We start from the raw sequence: 16,902 nt of genomic DNA, 5'->3' as shown, positions 1-16,902 counted from the left end.
AACTCACAATCTTGAGATCATGAGTCACATGCTCTACTGACTGAGCCAGGCAGGCACTACTCTTGACCTCATTTTTATTTTATTTCTTAAAAGATTTTATTTATTTATTCATGAGGGATACAGAGAGAGAGGCAAAGACACAGGTAGGGAAAAGTAGGCTCCTCGCAGGGAGCCCGACGTGGGACTCAGTCCCGGGACCAAGATCATGCCCTGAGCCAAAGGCAGACAGACGCTCAACCACTGAGCCACCCAGGCGTCCCTTGATCTCATTTTTAATAAGAATTTATGTAAGACTACAAGTGTTTAAGGATATTATTTGATAATTCAAGAGACTTCATATTAAGCCATTAGTAAAAAAAAAAAAAAAACTTTCATGTTATTTTAAGTAGTGTCCCAATTTCACATGAAAAAATCTTTTCATTTCAGGTTTTATTCATTTATTTGAGAGAAAGAGACAGAGATAGTGAGAAAAAGCACAAGTAGGGAGGAAAGGGAGAAGCAGGCTCCCCACTGAGCAGGGAGCCCGATGTGGGGTTCAATCCCAGGACTCTAAGATCATGACCTAAATCACAGGCAAATGCTTAAATGATGAGCCACCCAGGTGCCCCTGAAAATTTTCTTTTATGAATTCTAGATTTTGTATTATATAAAAACATTTTAAGGTGTGCAGTTTACTGATTACAATTGATCTAGGCTAAAAGGCTGAGAGGCAATTTCAGCTCACTGTTTAAAAATGCTATAAGGTACACGTGGGTGCTCAGTTGGTTCAGCATCCAACTTTTGGTTCCAGCTCAGGTCATGATCTCAGGGGCCTCATGTCTGGCTGGTTCCCTGCCAGCATAGAGTCTGCTTGGGATTGTTTTCCCCTTCCTCTCTCTCCCCATCTGCTCCACAACCCCGCCCCCCTCTGTACATGCTCATTTGTTCACTCTCTCCCTCTTTCTTTTTCTCTCAATAAATAAATAAAATCTTAGGGGCGCCCAGGTGGCTCAGTGGTTGAGTGTCTGCCTTTGGCTCAGGTAATGATTCCGGGGTCCTGGGATTGGGTCCCGTTATCAGGCTCCCTCTGGGGAGCCTGTTTCTCCTCTGCCTATGTCTTTGCCTTTCTCTTTGTGTGTCTCATGCATAAATAAATAAAATCTTTAATAAATAAATAAATAAAGGGAAAAAATGCTACAGAAACATTACTTCTGACTTTGGAACTATGCATAAACAAAGAGGAAAAGAGACAAGCAGTTTCAATAAAGAAAACCAATACAAATTTTTAACAACTGATTCCTACATCTTTAGTGGTTTTGCTTGTAAGACACATCAGTAATAGTTTTTCTGTATCTGAATATAAAAAGATCCCTTGTATTTGCTTTTACTTCAAACTCTTTAATGAAGAATTAAAAAATTTCTGAATTATTTTTCTTCCTAATAACTGCATTTTATTTTTCAAAATTTTTAAAAAAGATTTTGTTTTATTTTTTTTATTATTATTATTATTTTTTAAAGGATGTTTTTTTCTTTTTAATTTTTATTTATAAAAAAAAAAAAAAAAAAATTTTTATTTATGATAGTCACAGAGAGAGAGAGAGAGAGGCAGAGACACAGGCAGAGGGAGAAGCAGGCTCCATGCACCGGGAGCCCGATGTGGGATTCGATCCCGGGTCTCCAGGATCGCGCCCTGGGCCAAAGGCAGGCGCCAAACCGCTGCGCCACCCAGGGATCCCAAGATTTTGTTTTAATAACATCAAATCTTTTTTGACTTTGAAATTACATTTGTTGCTATATTATAGTAAGACACAGAAGCATAAAATAATTACCTTGAAAAACAGCTCCACTTTAGGTGGGTAAAATTTATATCCTTCTTTGACACCAGGATTTCTTTTGAGAAAAGAACCAGTTGCTATTCTTCTACAAACCCATTCAATTGGAATCATCTCACATTTAGGTGCAATGAAAGCTGTTTCCCCACACATTCTGGTGAAAGCAGTTTTGATACCTATATATTGATAAAAAGTTTTTAAAAAGCATTAAAAATTGTATTTAAAAAGGTAGACCTGAGGTATAATAAACTACTATTTACAAAAAAAAACAAATGAAAAAACTTTATCTAGCCAAATGCATTACCCCTAAATGACACTATAAAAAATAATTTTTTAAAAAGTACAAGTAGAAAAATTATTAATATGCTTAATATTGATAAGCTTAATGCTTACCAAAATATTTAGGAATATTTCATTTAAATGTTGCCTGGCATTATGGAAAGACATAATGAATGTCTTTACCATTCATTTATTCATACATTCAAAAAATACCTATTGAGTAACTTCTGCTATGGCTTACCTAACTTTGCATAAAGCATGTAACTCATTTAAGTGATGCTAAATTATCTTTAAACCAAATTTGGTTATTTGATTTTCACATTTTACAGTCCAGTATTAAATGAGCCTTATAAAATAAAATATCACTCTACTTATCACAATCAGATACAGCCCTTAGTTTTAGATCACCCTTTTCTCTTATATTTGAAGAAAATAATCCCTGAAAAAAACATATCCAACAGGTGGCAGCAGGAACATAGTGGCCAATTTGGTGAAGAGCAAAGAAAACACTTGTTCTTCCTTTCCCTTCTATTTGACTCGAACTGTTACTAGAAAACCAAGATAAAAAGCTAGCTAGTGATGGGAGCTGTTTTATTTAGGGGCTTTGGAAAATAATTTCTCTGATCATAGTTATGATATATCATGAACTATATGATCCAGCAATTCTACTTCTAGGTATTCCAAGTACTAACACTGCAGCCTGAAGATGAGCATTATTATGTTAACCTATACAGGTTTCCAGAAGACGTTTTAATCATGTTAATGCTACAGTATTGGGATCCCTGGGTGGCGCAGTGGTTTAGTGCCTGCCTTTGGCCCAGGGTGCGATCCTGGAGACCCGGGATCGAATCCCACGTCAGGCTCCAGGTGCATGGAGCCTGCTTCTCCCTCTGCCTGTGTCTCTGTGTGTGACTATCATAAGTTAAAAAAAAAAAAAAAAAAAAAAAAAAGCTACAGTATTTGTGTGCCATGTAGTAACACTTCTAGAAAAGGTAGTACTGTAAAGAATTGAAAGCAGGAACTCAAATAGATACTTGCACACCAATGTTCACAACAGCACAATTTACAATAGGGGGAAACAAAACCCCACATGGGGCTCCCTGCTCAGCGGGAGCCTGCTCCCTCTACCCCCCACCCATGCTTTCTCTCTCTCTGCATTCTCTCTGAAATTAATAAAAATCTTAAAAAAAGGGGGGGGGAGGGAGAACAACTCAAATGTCCATAAACAGATGAAAAGATAGCCAAAATATAATATATACATAAAATGAATTGTTATTCAGTCATTTTGAGAAGAAATAAAACTCTGATACATGCTACAACATGGATAAACCTTGAAAACATTACACTAGGGCAGTCCGGGTGGCTCAGTGGTTTAGTGCCACCTTCAGCCCAGGGCCTGATCCTGGAGACCCGGAGATCCCTGCATGGAGCCTACTTCTCCCTCTGCCTGTGTCTGCCTCTGTCTCTCTCTCTCTCTCTCTCTCATGATAAATAAAATCTTAAAAAAAAAATTTATTTGGAGAGAGAGTTGGCAAGCAGGGGAGGGGCAGAGGGAGATGAAGAAAGAATCTTAAGCAGACTCCATATCAAACGCCAAGCCTGAGGTGGGGTTCGAATCCATGATCCTAATATCCTGAGATCATGACTCAAACTGAAATCAATAGCATGATACTCAACAGACTGAGCCACCCAGGTGCCCCTATTTTCCTTTTTGAAGCAAGATCTTGGAGAAAAATACAGAACAGCATGGGTTTATTATAAAAGTTTTACCTCTACTCTTTCTGCAACCCACTCAAAATTTTTCTTCACCATCTGGAGCCCTTCTGGAGTTACTTCCTTGAGGTCACGATATGACTAGAAAATAATAAGATAGTTTAGAATACAGATATTCTATTAATAATATTCTTGCTAACTGAAATTATTTGAGTTTGGAGTTTGGGGTAGATTATGAAAAGCTTGCATAGCAAGGAATATATCTAAAAATATATGTAAACCTATAAATCCTTTTCCTGAATTAGACTAGAAAAAGTTCATTCATTTAAGGATAAGTGCTTTCTACACTAGCAACTATGATTAAGTGCCTTGCGCAATTCTTACATAGTGTACAGAATATCTGTTCTAATTTCGTTTTCATAGGACAGAGCAGAAACGGAATCTGATAACATCCACCACACTTGGGACAGAGTTCTAGATCGGCCACTCATTCTTATAATTAGGAAGATAGCAATCATCCTCTCAGTACCTTAGAGGATGGCCAAAGAAAGATGACACCTGCTCTTTGTGATGGTCATAATATATGAGAAATCTGTTTTGGAAAGTATTGTTCCTATTTTTTCCTCAGGATATAGAATGTATAAGAGACATTTATCTTTTTAAGATTTTATTTATTTATTCATGAGAGAGGAGAGAGAAAGAGAGAGAGAGAGAGAGAGAGAGAGAGAGGCAGAGACACAGGCAGAGGGAGAAGCAGGCTCCATGCAGGGAGCCCAATGTGGGACTCAATCCCGGGACCCCAGGATCATGCCCTGGTCTGAAGGCAGCGCCAAACCACTTAGCCACTCAGTGATCCCGAGATATTTATCTTTAAGGGTAAACAGCAATCAACTCAGGTTCTTATCATATGGAACAATAACTGCCTTTTCTTTCCCCCCATATTTCTATTCACCTCTATCCCAGCCTGATCTTGCAAAGGATAAAAAAAAAAACCCTGAAGCATTACCTGTTTGTCTTTCTGTTGGCTTCGATCTCCTGATGGCCAGAGTCTCCAGGAATCATTATCAATAACATCAGCAAGAACAATTTCTTTGGTGGTTACATCAACACCAAATTCAATCTAGAAATAGCATATCACCAAAGAAAAGTTTTCAAAACTCTACAACTAATGACATTTATCAGTTATAATCTTTCCTCTCAAAATTCCATTTTATTTGTACCTTCATATCAACCAGTGTACAGTTTTGGGGCAACCAGGATTTCTCCAGTATTTCAAAAATAGCCTGTGTAGCATGACTCATGATATCCACTTCAGTCTGGCCTATAACAAGTCCAGCAAAGCAAAATTTTGCAGCAATTAGCTGTTCTTCAGACCACTGTGGATCATTATTGGCATCATCCTGAAAATAAAGTATAGGAGTACAGTTACTTTAAATATGAAAATTTTGAACTTTTGAGATAAACTGAAGCCCTTTTTCCCTTGACCATGAATTCCTCAGAAATATTTTCTCTAAAAACTTTTTTTTTATTAAAATGCCCCTTAATTCACAATTGTTTTTAATTTGTCTAGTTTTAATAACTACTTTAAAATTCAAGATATTCAGTGAGTAACTTATTCTAGGTGATGAAGTATTTGAAAGAATTTGCTCTCTTTATATAAATCAAGTTTGTGATTTTAATGTTTTCTTCATGAGTCAGCAGATAGTAAGAAGACCAAACCACATTTTAGCTCACTAAATCTTTCCAGAAGGCAATTTTCATAATCTCCCAATCTTTTTTCTTTTTTTTAAAGATTTTAAATAATGTCTACACCCAACGTGGGGCTTGAACTCACAATCTTGAGATCATGAGTCACATGCTCTACTGACTGAGCCAGGCAGGCACTACTCTTGACCTCATTTTTATTTTATTTCTTAAAAGATTTTATTTATTTATTCATGAGGGATACAGAGAGAGAGGCAAAGACACAGGTAGGGAAAAGTAGGCTCCTCGCAGGGAGCCCGACGTGGGACTCAGTCCCGGGACCAAGATCATGCCCTGAGCCAAAGGCAGACAGACGCTCAACCACTGAGCCACCCAGGCGTCCCTTGATCTCATTTTTAATAAGAATTTATGTAAGACTACAAGTGTTTAAGGATATTATTTGATAATTCAAGAGACTTCATATTAAGCCATTAGTAAAAAAAAAAAAAACTTTCATGTTATTTTAAGTAGTGTCCCAATTTCACATGAAAAAATCTTTTCATTTCAGGTTTTATTCATTTATTTGAGAGAAAGAGACAGAGATAGTGAGAAAAAGCACAAGTAGGGAGGAAAGGGAGAAGCAGGCTCCCCACTGAGCAGGGAGCCCGATGTGGGGTTCAATCCCAGGACTCTAAGATCATGACCTAAATCACAGGCAAATGCTTAAATGATGAGCCACCCAGGTGCCCCTGAAAATTTTCTTTTATGAATTCTAGATTTTGTATTATATAAAAACATTTTAAGGTGTGCAGTTTACTGATTACAATTGATCTAGGCTAAAAGGCTGAGAGGCAATTTCAGCTCACTGTTTAAAAATGCTATAAGGTACACGTGGGTGCTCAGTTGGTTCAGCATCCAACTTTTGGTTCCAGCTCAGGTCATGATCTCAGGGGCCTCATGTCTGGCTGGTTCCCTGCCAGCATAGAGTCTGCTTGGGATTGTTTTCCCCTTCCTCTCTCTCCCCATCTGCTCCACAACCCCGCCCCCCTCTGTACATGCTCATTTGTTCACTCTCTCCCTCTTTCTTTTTCTCTCAATAAATAAATAAAATCTTAGGGGCGCCCAGGTGGCTCAGTGGTTGAGTGTCTGCCTTTGGCTCAGGTAATGATTCCGGGGTCCTGGGATTGGGTCCCGTTATCAGGCTCCCTCTGGGGAGCCTGTTTCTCCTCTGCCTATGTCTTTGCCTTTCTCTTTGTGTGTCTCATGCATAAATAAATAAAATCTTTAATAAATAAATAAATAAAGGGAAAAAATGCTACAGAAACATTACTTCTGACTTTGGAACTATGCATAAACAAAGAGGAAAAGAGACAAGCAGTTTCAATAAAGAAAACCAATACAAATTTTTAACAACTGATTCCTACATCTTTAGTGGTTTTGCTTGTAAGACACATCAGTAATAGTTTTTCTGTATCTGAATATAAAAAGATCCCTTGTATTTGCTTTTACTTCAAACTCTTTAATGAAGAATTAAAAAATTTCTGAATTATTTTTCTTCCTAATAACTGCATTTTATTTTTCAAAATTTTTAAAAAAGATTTTGTTTTATTTTTTTTATTATTATTATTATTTTTTAAAGGATGTTTTTTTCTTTTTAATTTTTATTTATAAAAAAAAAAAAAAAAAATTTTTATTTATGATAGTCACAGAGAGAGAGAGAGAGAGGCAGAGACACAGGCAGAGGGAGAAGCAGGCTCCATGCACCGGGAGCCCGATGTGGGATTCGATCCCGGGTCTCCAGGATCGCGCCCTGGGCCAAAGGCAGGCGCCAAACCGCTGCGCCACCCAGGGATACCAAGATTTTGTTTTAATAACATCAAATCTTTTTTGACTTTGAAATTACATTTGTTGCTATATTATAGTAAGACACAGAAGCATAAAATAATTACCTTGAAAAACAGCTCCACTTTAGGTGGGTAAAATTTATATCCTTCTTTGACACCAGGATTTCTTTTGAGAAAAGAACCAGTTGCTATTCTTCTACAAACCCATTCAATTGGAATCATCTCACATTTAGGTGCAATGAAAGCTGTTTCCCCACACATTCTGGTGAAAGCAGTTTTGATACCTATATATTGATAAAAAGTTTTTAAAAAGCATTAAAAATTGTATTTAAAAAGGTAGACCTGAGGTATAATAAACTACTATTTACAAAAAAAAACAAATGAAAAAACTTTATCTAGCCAAATGCATTACCCCTAAATGACACTATAAAAAATAATTTTTTAAAAAGTACAAGTAGAAAAATTATTAATATGCTTAATATTGATAAGCTTAATGCTTACCAAAATATTTAGGAATATTTCATTTAAATGTTGCCTGGCATTATGGAAAGACATAATGAATGTCTTTACCATTCATTTATTCATACATTCAAAAAATACCTATTGAGTAACTTCTGCTATGGCTTACCTAACTTTGCATAAAGCATGTAACTCATTTAAGTGATGCTAAATTATCTTTAAACCAAATTTGGTTATTTGATTTTCACATTTTACAGTCCAGTATTAAATGAGCCTTATAAAATAAAATATCACTCTACTTATCACAATCAGATACAGCCCTTAGTTTTAGATCACCCTTTTCTCTTATATTTGAAGAAAATAATCCCTGAAAAAAACATATCCAACAGGTGGCAGCAGGAACATAGTGGCCAATTTGGTGAAGAGCAAAGAAAACACTTGTTCTTCCTTTCCCTTCTATTTGACTCGAACTGTTACTAGAAAACCAAGATAAAAAGCTAGCTAGTGATGGGAGCTGTTTTATTTAGGGGCTTTGGAAAATAATTTCTCTGATCATAGTTATGATATATCATGAACTATATGATCCAGCAATTCTACTTCTAGGTATTCCAAGTACTAACACTGCAGCCTGAAGATGAGCATTATTATGTTAACCTATACAGGTTTCCAGAAGACGTTTTAATCATGTTAATGCTACAGTATTGGGATCCCTGGGTGGCGCAGTGGTTTAGTGCCTGCCTTTGGCCCAGGGTGCGATCCTGGAGACCCGGGATCGAATCCCACGTCAGGCTCCAGGTGCATGGAGCCTGCTTCTCCCTCTGCCTGTGTCTCTGTGTGTGACTATCATAAGTTAAAAAAAAAAAAAAAAAAGCTACAGTATTTGTGTGCCATGTAGTAACACTTCTAGAAAAGGTAGTACTGTAAAGAATTGAAAGCAGGAACTCAAATAGATACTTGCACACCAATGTTCACAACAGCACAATTTACAATAGGGGGAAACAAAACCCCACATGGGGCTCCCTGCTCAGCGGGAGCCTGCTCCCTCTACCCCCCACCCATGCTTTCTCTCTCTCTGCATTCTCTCTGAAATTAATAAAAATCTTAAAAAAAAGGGGGGGGGGAGAACAACTCAAATGTCCATAAACAGATGAAAAGATAGCCAAAATATAATATATACATAAAATGAATTGTTATTCAGTCATTTTGAGAAGAAATAAAACTCTGATACATGCTACAACATGGATAAACCTTGAAAACATTACACTAGGGCAGTCCGGGTGGCTCAGTGGTTTAGTGCCACCTTCAGCCCAGGGCCTGATCCTGGAGACCCGGAGATCCCTGCATGGAGCCTACTTCTCCCTCTGCCTGTGTCTGCCTCTGTCTCTCTCTCTCTCTCATGAATAAATAAAATCTTAAAAAAAAAATATACACGAAAACATTACACTAAGTGAAATAAAAGGACAAATACAGTATAAATCCACTAATATGATGTACCTAAAATAGGAAAATTCATAATCAGAAAGTAGAATAGAGGTTACCAGAGCTGGGAAGGGAGAATGGAGAGTTTTATTTAATGGGCCAGAGTTTCTGTGTAAGATGATAAAAAAAAGTTCTGGCAATAGATAACTAATGCCACTGGATTTACACCGTAATATGGTTAAAATGACAAATTTTGTTATGTTTACTTTATCACAATTAACAAAAAAATTTTTTTAAGTACACTCTATGCCCAATGTGGGGCCTGAACTCAAGACCCTGAGATTAAGAGTCACATGCTCTACTGACTGAGCCAGTCAGATGCCCCAACACAATTTAATTTTGAAAAGTAGCAAGACCTACCTTAGGTCAAACATCATAAATTTGTTTTCATTTGTTTAATCCTCATAATACCTGAGAAGGTAGATAATATGACAGATATCCAACAAAATAGATAAGGACAAAGGCATAGTACTTACGTCAGCTAGTATTAGATAAAGCAGTTTCCAACCAACACTATTTGAACTCTGGGCTACCCACTTAACCACTATGCTATACTGCCTCTCCAAGAAGTGTTAGTACATCACAGTACAAAGTAATACAATAGAATTAACGTGAATTAAAATATCTGGAAACTTGCATGGGCTCAACATAATAATGTTCACCTTCAGGCTGCAATGTTAGTACTTCCAATCCCAGTCTCATCTTCTAAGATTAATTTTTTCTTATTAGAAAACGATCAAGAATCTTTGATCATACACACACCTACACATATATATTTCCCTACACGAGGGAATCTACATTTATGTAAGACTTGCACTGGGTTGTTTTATGTGTTATGTCATGTAACCACACATAACATTGTTCTGGTAGGTATTATTACATTTTACAATGAAAGAAACAGGCTCAAACAAGTAATATGAAAAGCTGGGTCATGTTGCCAATCAGTAATGGTGCCTGGACCAGTTTGTTTTTTTTTTTTAAGATTTTATTTATTTATTCATGTGTGGGGGGTGGGGCAGAGACACAGGCAGAGGGAGAAGCAGGCTCCATGCAGGGAGCCTGACGTAGGACTCAATCCCAGGACACTGGGATCACGCCCTGGGCCGAAGGCAGGCACTAAACTGCTGAGCCACCCAGGGATCCTAACCTAGACCAGTTTCAAAACCTGTATTGTATTCTCTGTACTCCCTTTGGATTTGACCAGTAAGATTTATGTGAAACAGGGAACTGTTAAATGCTACATGAACAAGAACTCTAGCAAAGAATAACAGTGAGAATAAATGGTCATTTTAACCCTTAAAGAATGATTGGGCTCATGCTTATGGATAGGCAAATGATTTAAATCAATCCTGAATTATATAGGTGATAATTATATGCCTGGCTTCAAGAGTTCTCCCTTTTAAGGTCTTTGTCATATTTGCTCATTTGTCTACTAAGCTTTAAAGACTAGTATCCAAACCTATTGTTTAAATATAAAAAAGTTACTTTTACTCAGAAGACAACTCTTCCTTACATCTAAGAGAACCAAAAGCACAGAATCAATTTACAGTAATGATCCAGCACAGGAAAAAAATTGCTTCAAAAAGAAAAGATTCAGTTTAGATGATATAATGACTGCTTCTAATACACGTGCTAATCATATTAGCAAATGTGGGGGGGGGGAGATGAGCAAAAGAACCCTCCTCACCTCTCACTGCTTACAAAATTTAAGACTCCTATCAAGATTGCTAAGCAAATGTCACTTCCTACTCTAAATTACAATGGCTGTATCTGATAGCTAATCAGCCCACATATCCCCTCATGTGTTAAGGCTGCCTGGCTCCTGATCTGTGTTTTAGCAACTGCAGGACTTCTACCCATTATCACTACTAACCCCTAAATGTAATTACAGGTTTCTGTGGGAGAATTGAGACTTAAAAGGCTAGGTTTTGATGTAAAGTATTGAGACCAAATCCACACATTTCATAACTCAGGTGTAGCACATATAATATTATTTTCATGGAAAAACAGTATGTTGGGCAGCCCTGGTGGTGCAGCGGTTTAGCGCCGCCTGCTGCCCGGGGTGTGATCCTGGAGAACCGGGATCAAGTCCCACATCGGGCTTCCTGCATGGAGCCTGCTTCTCCCTCTGCCTGTGTCTCTGCCTCTCTCTCGCTCTCTCTGAATGAATGAATAAATAAATAAATCTTAAAAAAAAAAAAAAAGAAAAAGAAAAACAGTATGTCTTGTATCTGTTATTTGTATAGTATTTTAAAGTTTGCTTATGATTGACAATGAAAAAAACTAGAATCCATGAACACCAATAAAAAATAAATTTATAAAAAGAAAAGAAAAAAAAAAAGAAAAGAAAAGAAAAAAAAAAAGAAAAAACCTAGAATCCTGATTTACCAGATCTCATTTGATGCTCTTCCCATTCTAACTTCTAGAAATAGCTTAATTAGGAATATAATCTTGATTATAAAGAAAGCAATTTTAAATAGTCCTTTGGTGGTCAGCTAGGCACACCATTTATCTATCGGCAAGTAAAAATTCAATAAGGCAACAGAATTCCTAATCTGTCTTCTAAAACAAATCTAAGGGGACATCTAGGTGGGTCAGTGGTTGAGCATGCCTTCGGCTCAGGGTATGATCCCAGTCCAGGGATTGAGTCCTGTATCAGGCTCCCTGTGAGAAGCATGCTCCTCCCTCTGTGCCTCTGCCTGTGTCTCTCATTAATAAATAAAATCTTTAAAAAAATCAATCAATCAATCAATCAATCAAATCTAGGGATTTTTAAAAACTTATGTTTTCCTTAATTTCAGTGTACAAAACCTGAAAAATACTTTCAACATTTCCTGTGAACCAAGTTTTAAGTGTGCCAAATACAGTAGTTTAAAGATAATTGTTGGATTACTTCACCTAGGATGACAAACTTTCTCAGCTTTCTCAGATGTAGGACTTTCAGAGTCAAAACTGGGAAACTTCTGGACAGATAATTTGGGTTACCTTAATTCACTTTTTGTTAAGCCCTAGAAAGTACACTGAATAAGCAAATAAAAACTTGAGCCTGTACATATCTTCCATTACTTAAAGGTAAATAAATAAACACACACACACATACACACACACACACACACACAAAGTATATATAAAACCAGATAGCTATGTGTAACTACTATGGGTATGCACGAGCTAATTTTTTTATTGTTAACAATTTATAGTATTAAAAAACTTTCTAAAATTGTAATATGTATAGGGAAAATGAGATAACTTGGCAAGTTTAAAATGGATCACTTATCTGTATTGCAAAACGAATATAAAATTAGTTTGATGCTCTCTATAGAAATTTACTTAGTTACTGAGAAACCACCAATCAAGGAAGCCTTGAAATAAATATCCTAAAATCTGGGACACCTGGGTGGCTCAGCAGTTGAGCATCTGCCTCAGGGCGTGATCCCAGATTCCCAGGTTCAAGTCAGGCTCCTTGCAGGGAGCCTGCTTTTCCCTTTGCCTGTGTGTCTGCCCCTCTCTCTCTGTGTCTCTCATGAATAAATAAAATCTTAAAAAAAAAAATCCTAAAATCTTATTACTTAGGAACTGTGGGTAGTCCTTTAAACTTCTAACATACTTTCTATATAGAGGGATTTATGATGTGGATGACAAATTAAGTTGGCAATTAACCATTTTTTTCCCACATTGATTTAAAAAGCGTTCAACAGAAAACTAGGAAAGAGGCAAAACTATTCAAGAACCCATTATGTACTGACAGAATTGACTTAACTTGAATCACCTTGTTATTTTGTGGTAAGTAGGTATATCTATCTTGACTCGAAATAAAGGTATTAAATTCCCCTTTGGGATTCAAAAAGATTAATTTAAGAGAGATTATGGACATACCTTGAATAATTGTGGGTTCGGTTCCACACTACCACAATACATCAAATTAATTTTTTGGTTTCCCGGTGCACATACAAGTTATATTTATACTATACTGTGGTCTACTAAGTGTGTGATAGTATGGTATCTAAAAAAGGATATATTTTATGTTAAAAAATGCTATCATCTGAGCTTTCAGCAAGTTGTGATCACTGATCATAGTTCACCATAACAAATCTTAATAATGAGAAAGTTAAAATATTGAGAGAATTACCAAAATGTGCTAGCAATATGAAAAGAACAAATGCTGTTGGAAAAATGGCACCAACAGTTTTTCAGTGCAGAGGTAGGTTTGCCACAAACCTTTGTTAAAAAGAAAAAATAAAAGGCAATATCCACGAAACACAATAAAGTGCAATAAAACAGGGTAGGACTGTAATGCTTACAGGAAATTCTAAGCAATGAAAAGGACAACTGGGTAGTAAAAGGAGACAAAATTATTAAATTATAAAATTTGAACTGGGATTGTAAAAACAAAGCTTTTATTTTATAGATAAGGAACTAGAGCCTTCAAAGATTGAATGATCCAAGACAATGAAGTCTTCCTCTGGAAGAGCTTAAATCTTTTCTTAGCTGAGATATCATATACTACAGACAAATCAGCACTGTCTGAATCCCTGCAGAAAGGTCCATTATCTCATTCCCCTTTCTTTACTCCAGTGCCTTCCAAAGAATGTTCTGAGCTCATCTTTTTGTCTCTATAGGAAATAGTCTTCTTTCAGTTTCAGAGTAGGGGGTAACCTTGGAGATCTTGGATTCTAGTTCAAACCCCTCCCTCACTTGGGGCACAATGAGAAGGCGTGGTGGCAACCTTCAAATACTTTTCAGGGCTTTCAGCTGGAAAAGGGATTTGAAATTTTGTCTTATCTCTAAGGAGCAAAGGATATAGAATTACAGATACCAAATTTCAATTCTTCAATTAAAGCTGCCTAATCCGAGAATGGGCCTCCTTTATAGGTGAGTCTCTCCTAGGACATCTTCCTAGAAGACAAAGTTACAGAGAAGATATGCATGCCAGATAAAAACTGTGGCAAAATATTAGGAGGCCTTAACTAAATGATACCACTTACTAATTCCAAATTAAAGTGCTATAGTAAAATTTATGAGTTCCTGGTTTAAGTAACCTTAGCTTTTGAAACATCCTCAAAGGACATGTTCTCAATGCAAATAATGTCATCTCCCCATGAAAGAGATCAGAGTATGCTCTGTGTGTGTATGCACTCAAAAGGGAGGAGACTATGGGGGGGAGCCACTTACCTGCTTTTACATTAACAGCTGAAAAATATAACAGGTGGTCAACACGTTGTTAATCCAAATAACGCCATTTCTCTATGAAAGGACCAATAGGTGTATGTGTGTGAGGGAGAACATGAAAAGGGAAGTTATTGAGAGAGCCACTTACCTGCTTCCTTTAACAACTGAAAAATACAACTGGTAGTTTTATTTGAGATTGCAGCTTTTCCTTCCAGGTGATTCTTTCTGGCTGCATTTCCTGCTGTAATCTGGTCCTTGGACTGCAGGAGGACTTTTCCTGGACTATCGAGCAATTCATAGACTTCTTTTGTTTTACCCTCATAGAGTTTTTTACCAATATTCAGTACTGTGGAAATAAAATGGGAGACATCAGATTTCAGAAAAAAGTTTTCTGACTGAAGACTAAGTTACCTAGAATGATCAAGCACAGAACATACAGAATAGTTAAGGAATAATGTTAGTAAAAAGTAATTCATCTGCATAGAACCTTATACTCAAAGTATTTTCACAGGCTTCATATTTGATTCACATAATTTTGAGACAAACTGTAATCACATAGAGTTGACTCTTGAACTACGTGGGGTTTAGGGTTGAAAATCTGCATGTAACTTTTACTCCCTAAAAACTTAATAGCCTACTGTTGATCGGAAAGCTTGCTGATAACATTAAATGGCCGATTAACACAATTTTCTAAATTATATCTATCTTATGCTATATTCTTACAATAAACTAGAGAAAAGAATAAAATCTTAAGAGAAAACATTTGTGCAGTTCTGTGTGGTATTTATTGAAAAAAAAAAAATCCAAGTGTAAGTGGACCTGTGCAGATCAAACCCAAGCTGTTCAAGGGACAACCGTATCAAGATTAGAAAACTAAGTATCAAAAAGGTAGAGGCCCTGCAGATAGGAAATGGCAGAGCTAGACAATATCCTGTCTTCTGAGATGATATTCTTTGCTCTTTCTACTATCAACCCTTCTCTCACAGCAGAACTAAAGTAGAACTAATTTACATTAAATTAATGTAACCTACAAATAGTATTTGCATTTTTATATATTCACAATACAATAATTAAACTAGCTTATAAATGAAAAAATACTTTATTTTTTGTGACTTTTGTTTGGCATGGCAGGCAAAATGGGAAAGTTCAGCCAGAAGGGTTTCTTGATTTTTGAAGTGCAAGAGGCGGCACCACTTCCCACTGAGGTTAGTCAATTTCCAAGTACCTCTATTTCTTAATCTTTCTCCCCTATCCCCCAGTGTTAATCCTTCCTCCATACTAACAGATGTGAGACACTGTGAAGAAGTAAGGACAAGGGAACCCAATTTGATGCAGGTCACAGACCTATAAAAAAGGTAGACTGGTCATCTGAAAGAATGATTTAGATGAAGATGAGAGATACAGAAGTTTAAGGACTTAAAATTTCCAAGGGGAGAAATCACCCCTCATGCTCCCAGATCATGGACTCATTCTCAGTATTGGCATTTTTTAATGTCCATGTGCCAGGTATACTAGGGATATACCAATAAACAAGACAGAATTCCTACTCTCAGGCAACAGGAGTCTGAGGGAAGCTGAAATTAAACAGGATATCATAATAAGATGTGAGAAGTACAGACACAGATCACAGGTTCATAGCACTCCTACCCAACCTAGTCTAGACACCAGAGAAGGAAGTCTGGAACAAAGTGAGGTTTAGGTTGAGATCTGAGGAAGGATAAACATTTAGCCAGAAGAGGGAAAGGGGTTGGTAGTGGTGGTGAAAAAAAGACCATGGGGAAAGAGTGCATGGCAGGACTATAGAATGGTTGGAGCATGGGAATCCCTCGGTGGCTCAGCAGTTTAGTCCTGCCTTCGGCCTAGGAGTTCCAGGATCCAGATCGAGTCCCACATTGGGTTCCCTGCATGGAGCCTGCTTCTCCCTCTGCCTGTGCCTCTGCCCCTTTCTCTTTCTGTGTGTTTCATGAATAACAATAAAGTCTTAAAAAAAAAAAAAAAAGAATGGTTGGAGCACTGTGTTTATGTATACTGCTGTTGGGCAGAGGAGGGCAGAGGAGGGAGGACAGCAGCTACAGAATAGAAAGGATGGCAGGAGAACTGAGCAGTTGATAGATCACCACCTAGTGGAGGTAACCATTAATCAAACCAGTTACAATTCAGTTTAATAGTTACTGCTGCAGGGTACCTAATCTAAAGGAGGAATTCCCATCCTGTTGTACCGTCCTGACTCACAAGCTGTAAAAGGCTCCTCAAATTAGAGTCTCAGTTTAGGGCTCCAACTCTAGATTTCTCTATTCCCTTTCCAGAACTCTAAACTTCTGTAACTGAATTTCTATATCCCACTTCCAGGCTTTTGACATACTTTCCCTAGGTCCAAACACTGTTTCCTTCCCTTGAATTTTATTATTCATCCTTCAGGCTTCATATATTGTGTTGACAATGTTTAGATTTTATCCTAAGGACAA

General features: G+C 37.1%; 1 protein-coding gene across 1 annotated transcript in view; it reads right to left on the bottom strand.

Moving 5' to 3' along the window:
- Positions 1 to 16,902, bottom strand: part of PAICS (phosphoribosylaminoimidazole carboxylase and phosphoribosylaminoimidazolesuccinocarboxamide synthase) — a 55,104-nt gene that overhangs the window by 11,854 nt on the left and 26,348 nt on the right. The window contains exons 8-12 of the mRNA XM_041725343.1: positions 14,586 to 14,783; positions 7,436 to 7,614; positions 5,024 to 5,203; positions 4,810 to 4,923; positions 3,861 to 3,944 (exon numbers count right to left, since the gene is read on the bottom strand). Coding sequence (XP_041581277.1) covers positions 3,861 to 3,944; positions 4,810 to 4,923; positions 5,024 to 5,203; positions 7,436 to 7,614; positions 14,586 to 14,783 — 755 coding nt within the window. The remainder of the gene's footprint in view (positions 1 to 3,860; positions 3,945 to 4,809; positions 4,924 to 5,023; positions 5,204 to 7,435; positions 7,615 to 14,585; positions 14,784 to 16,902) is intronic.

Source organism: Vulpes lagopus, chromosome 12, assembly GCF_018345385.1.
Source record: "Vulpes lagopus strain Blue_001 chromosome 12, ASM1834538v1, whole genome shotgun sequence".
Lineage (NCBI taxonomy): Eukaryota > Metazoa > Chordata > Mammalia > Carnivora > Canidae > Vulpes > Vulpes lagopus.
The sequence above is the reverse complement of the archived record's forward strand: the minus strand, read 5'-3'. Positions and strand labels throughout refer to the sequence as shown.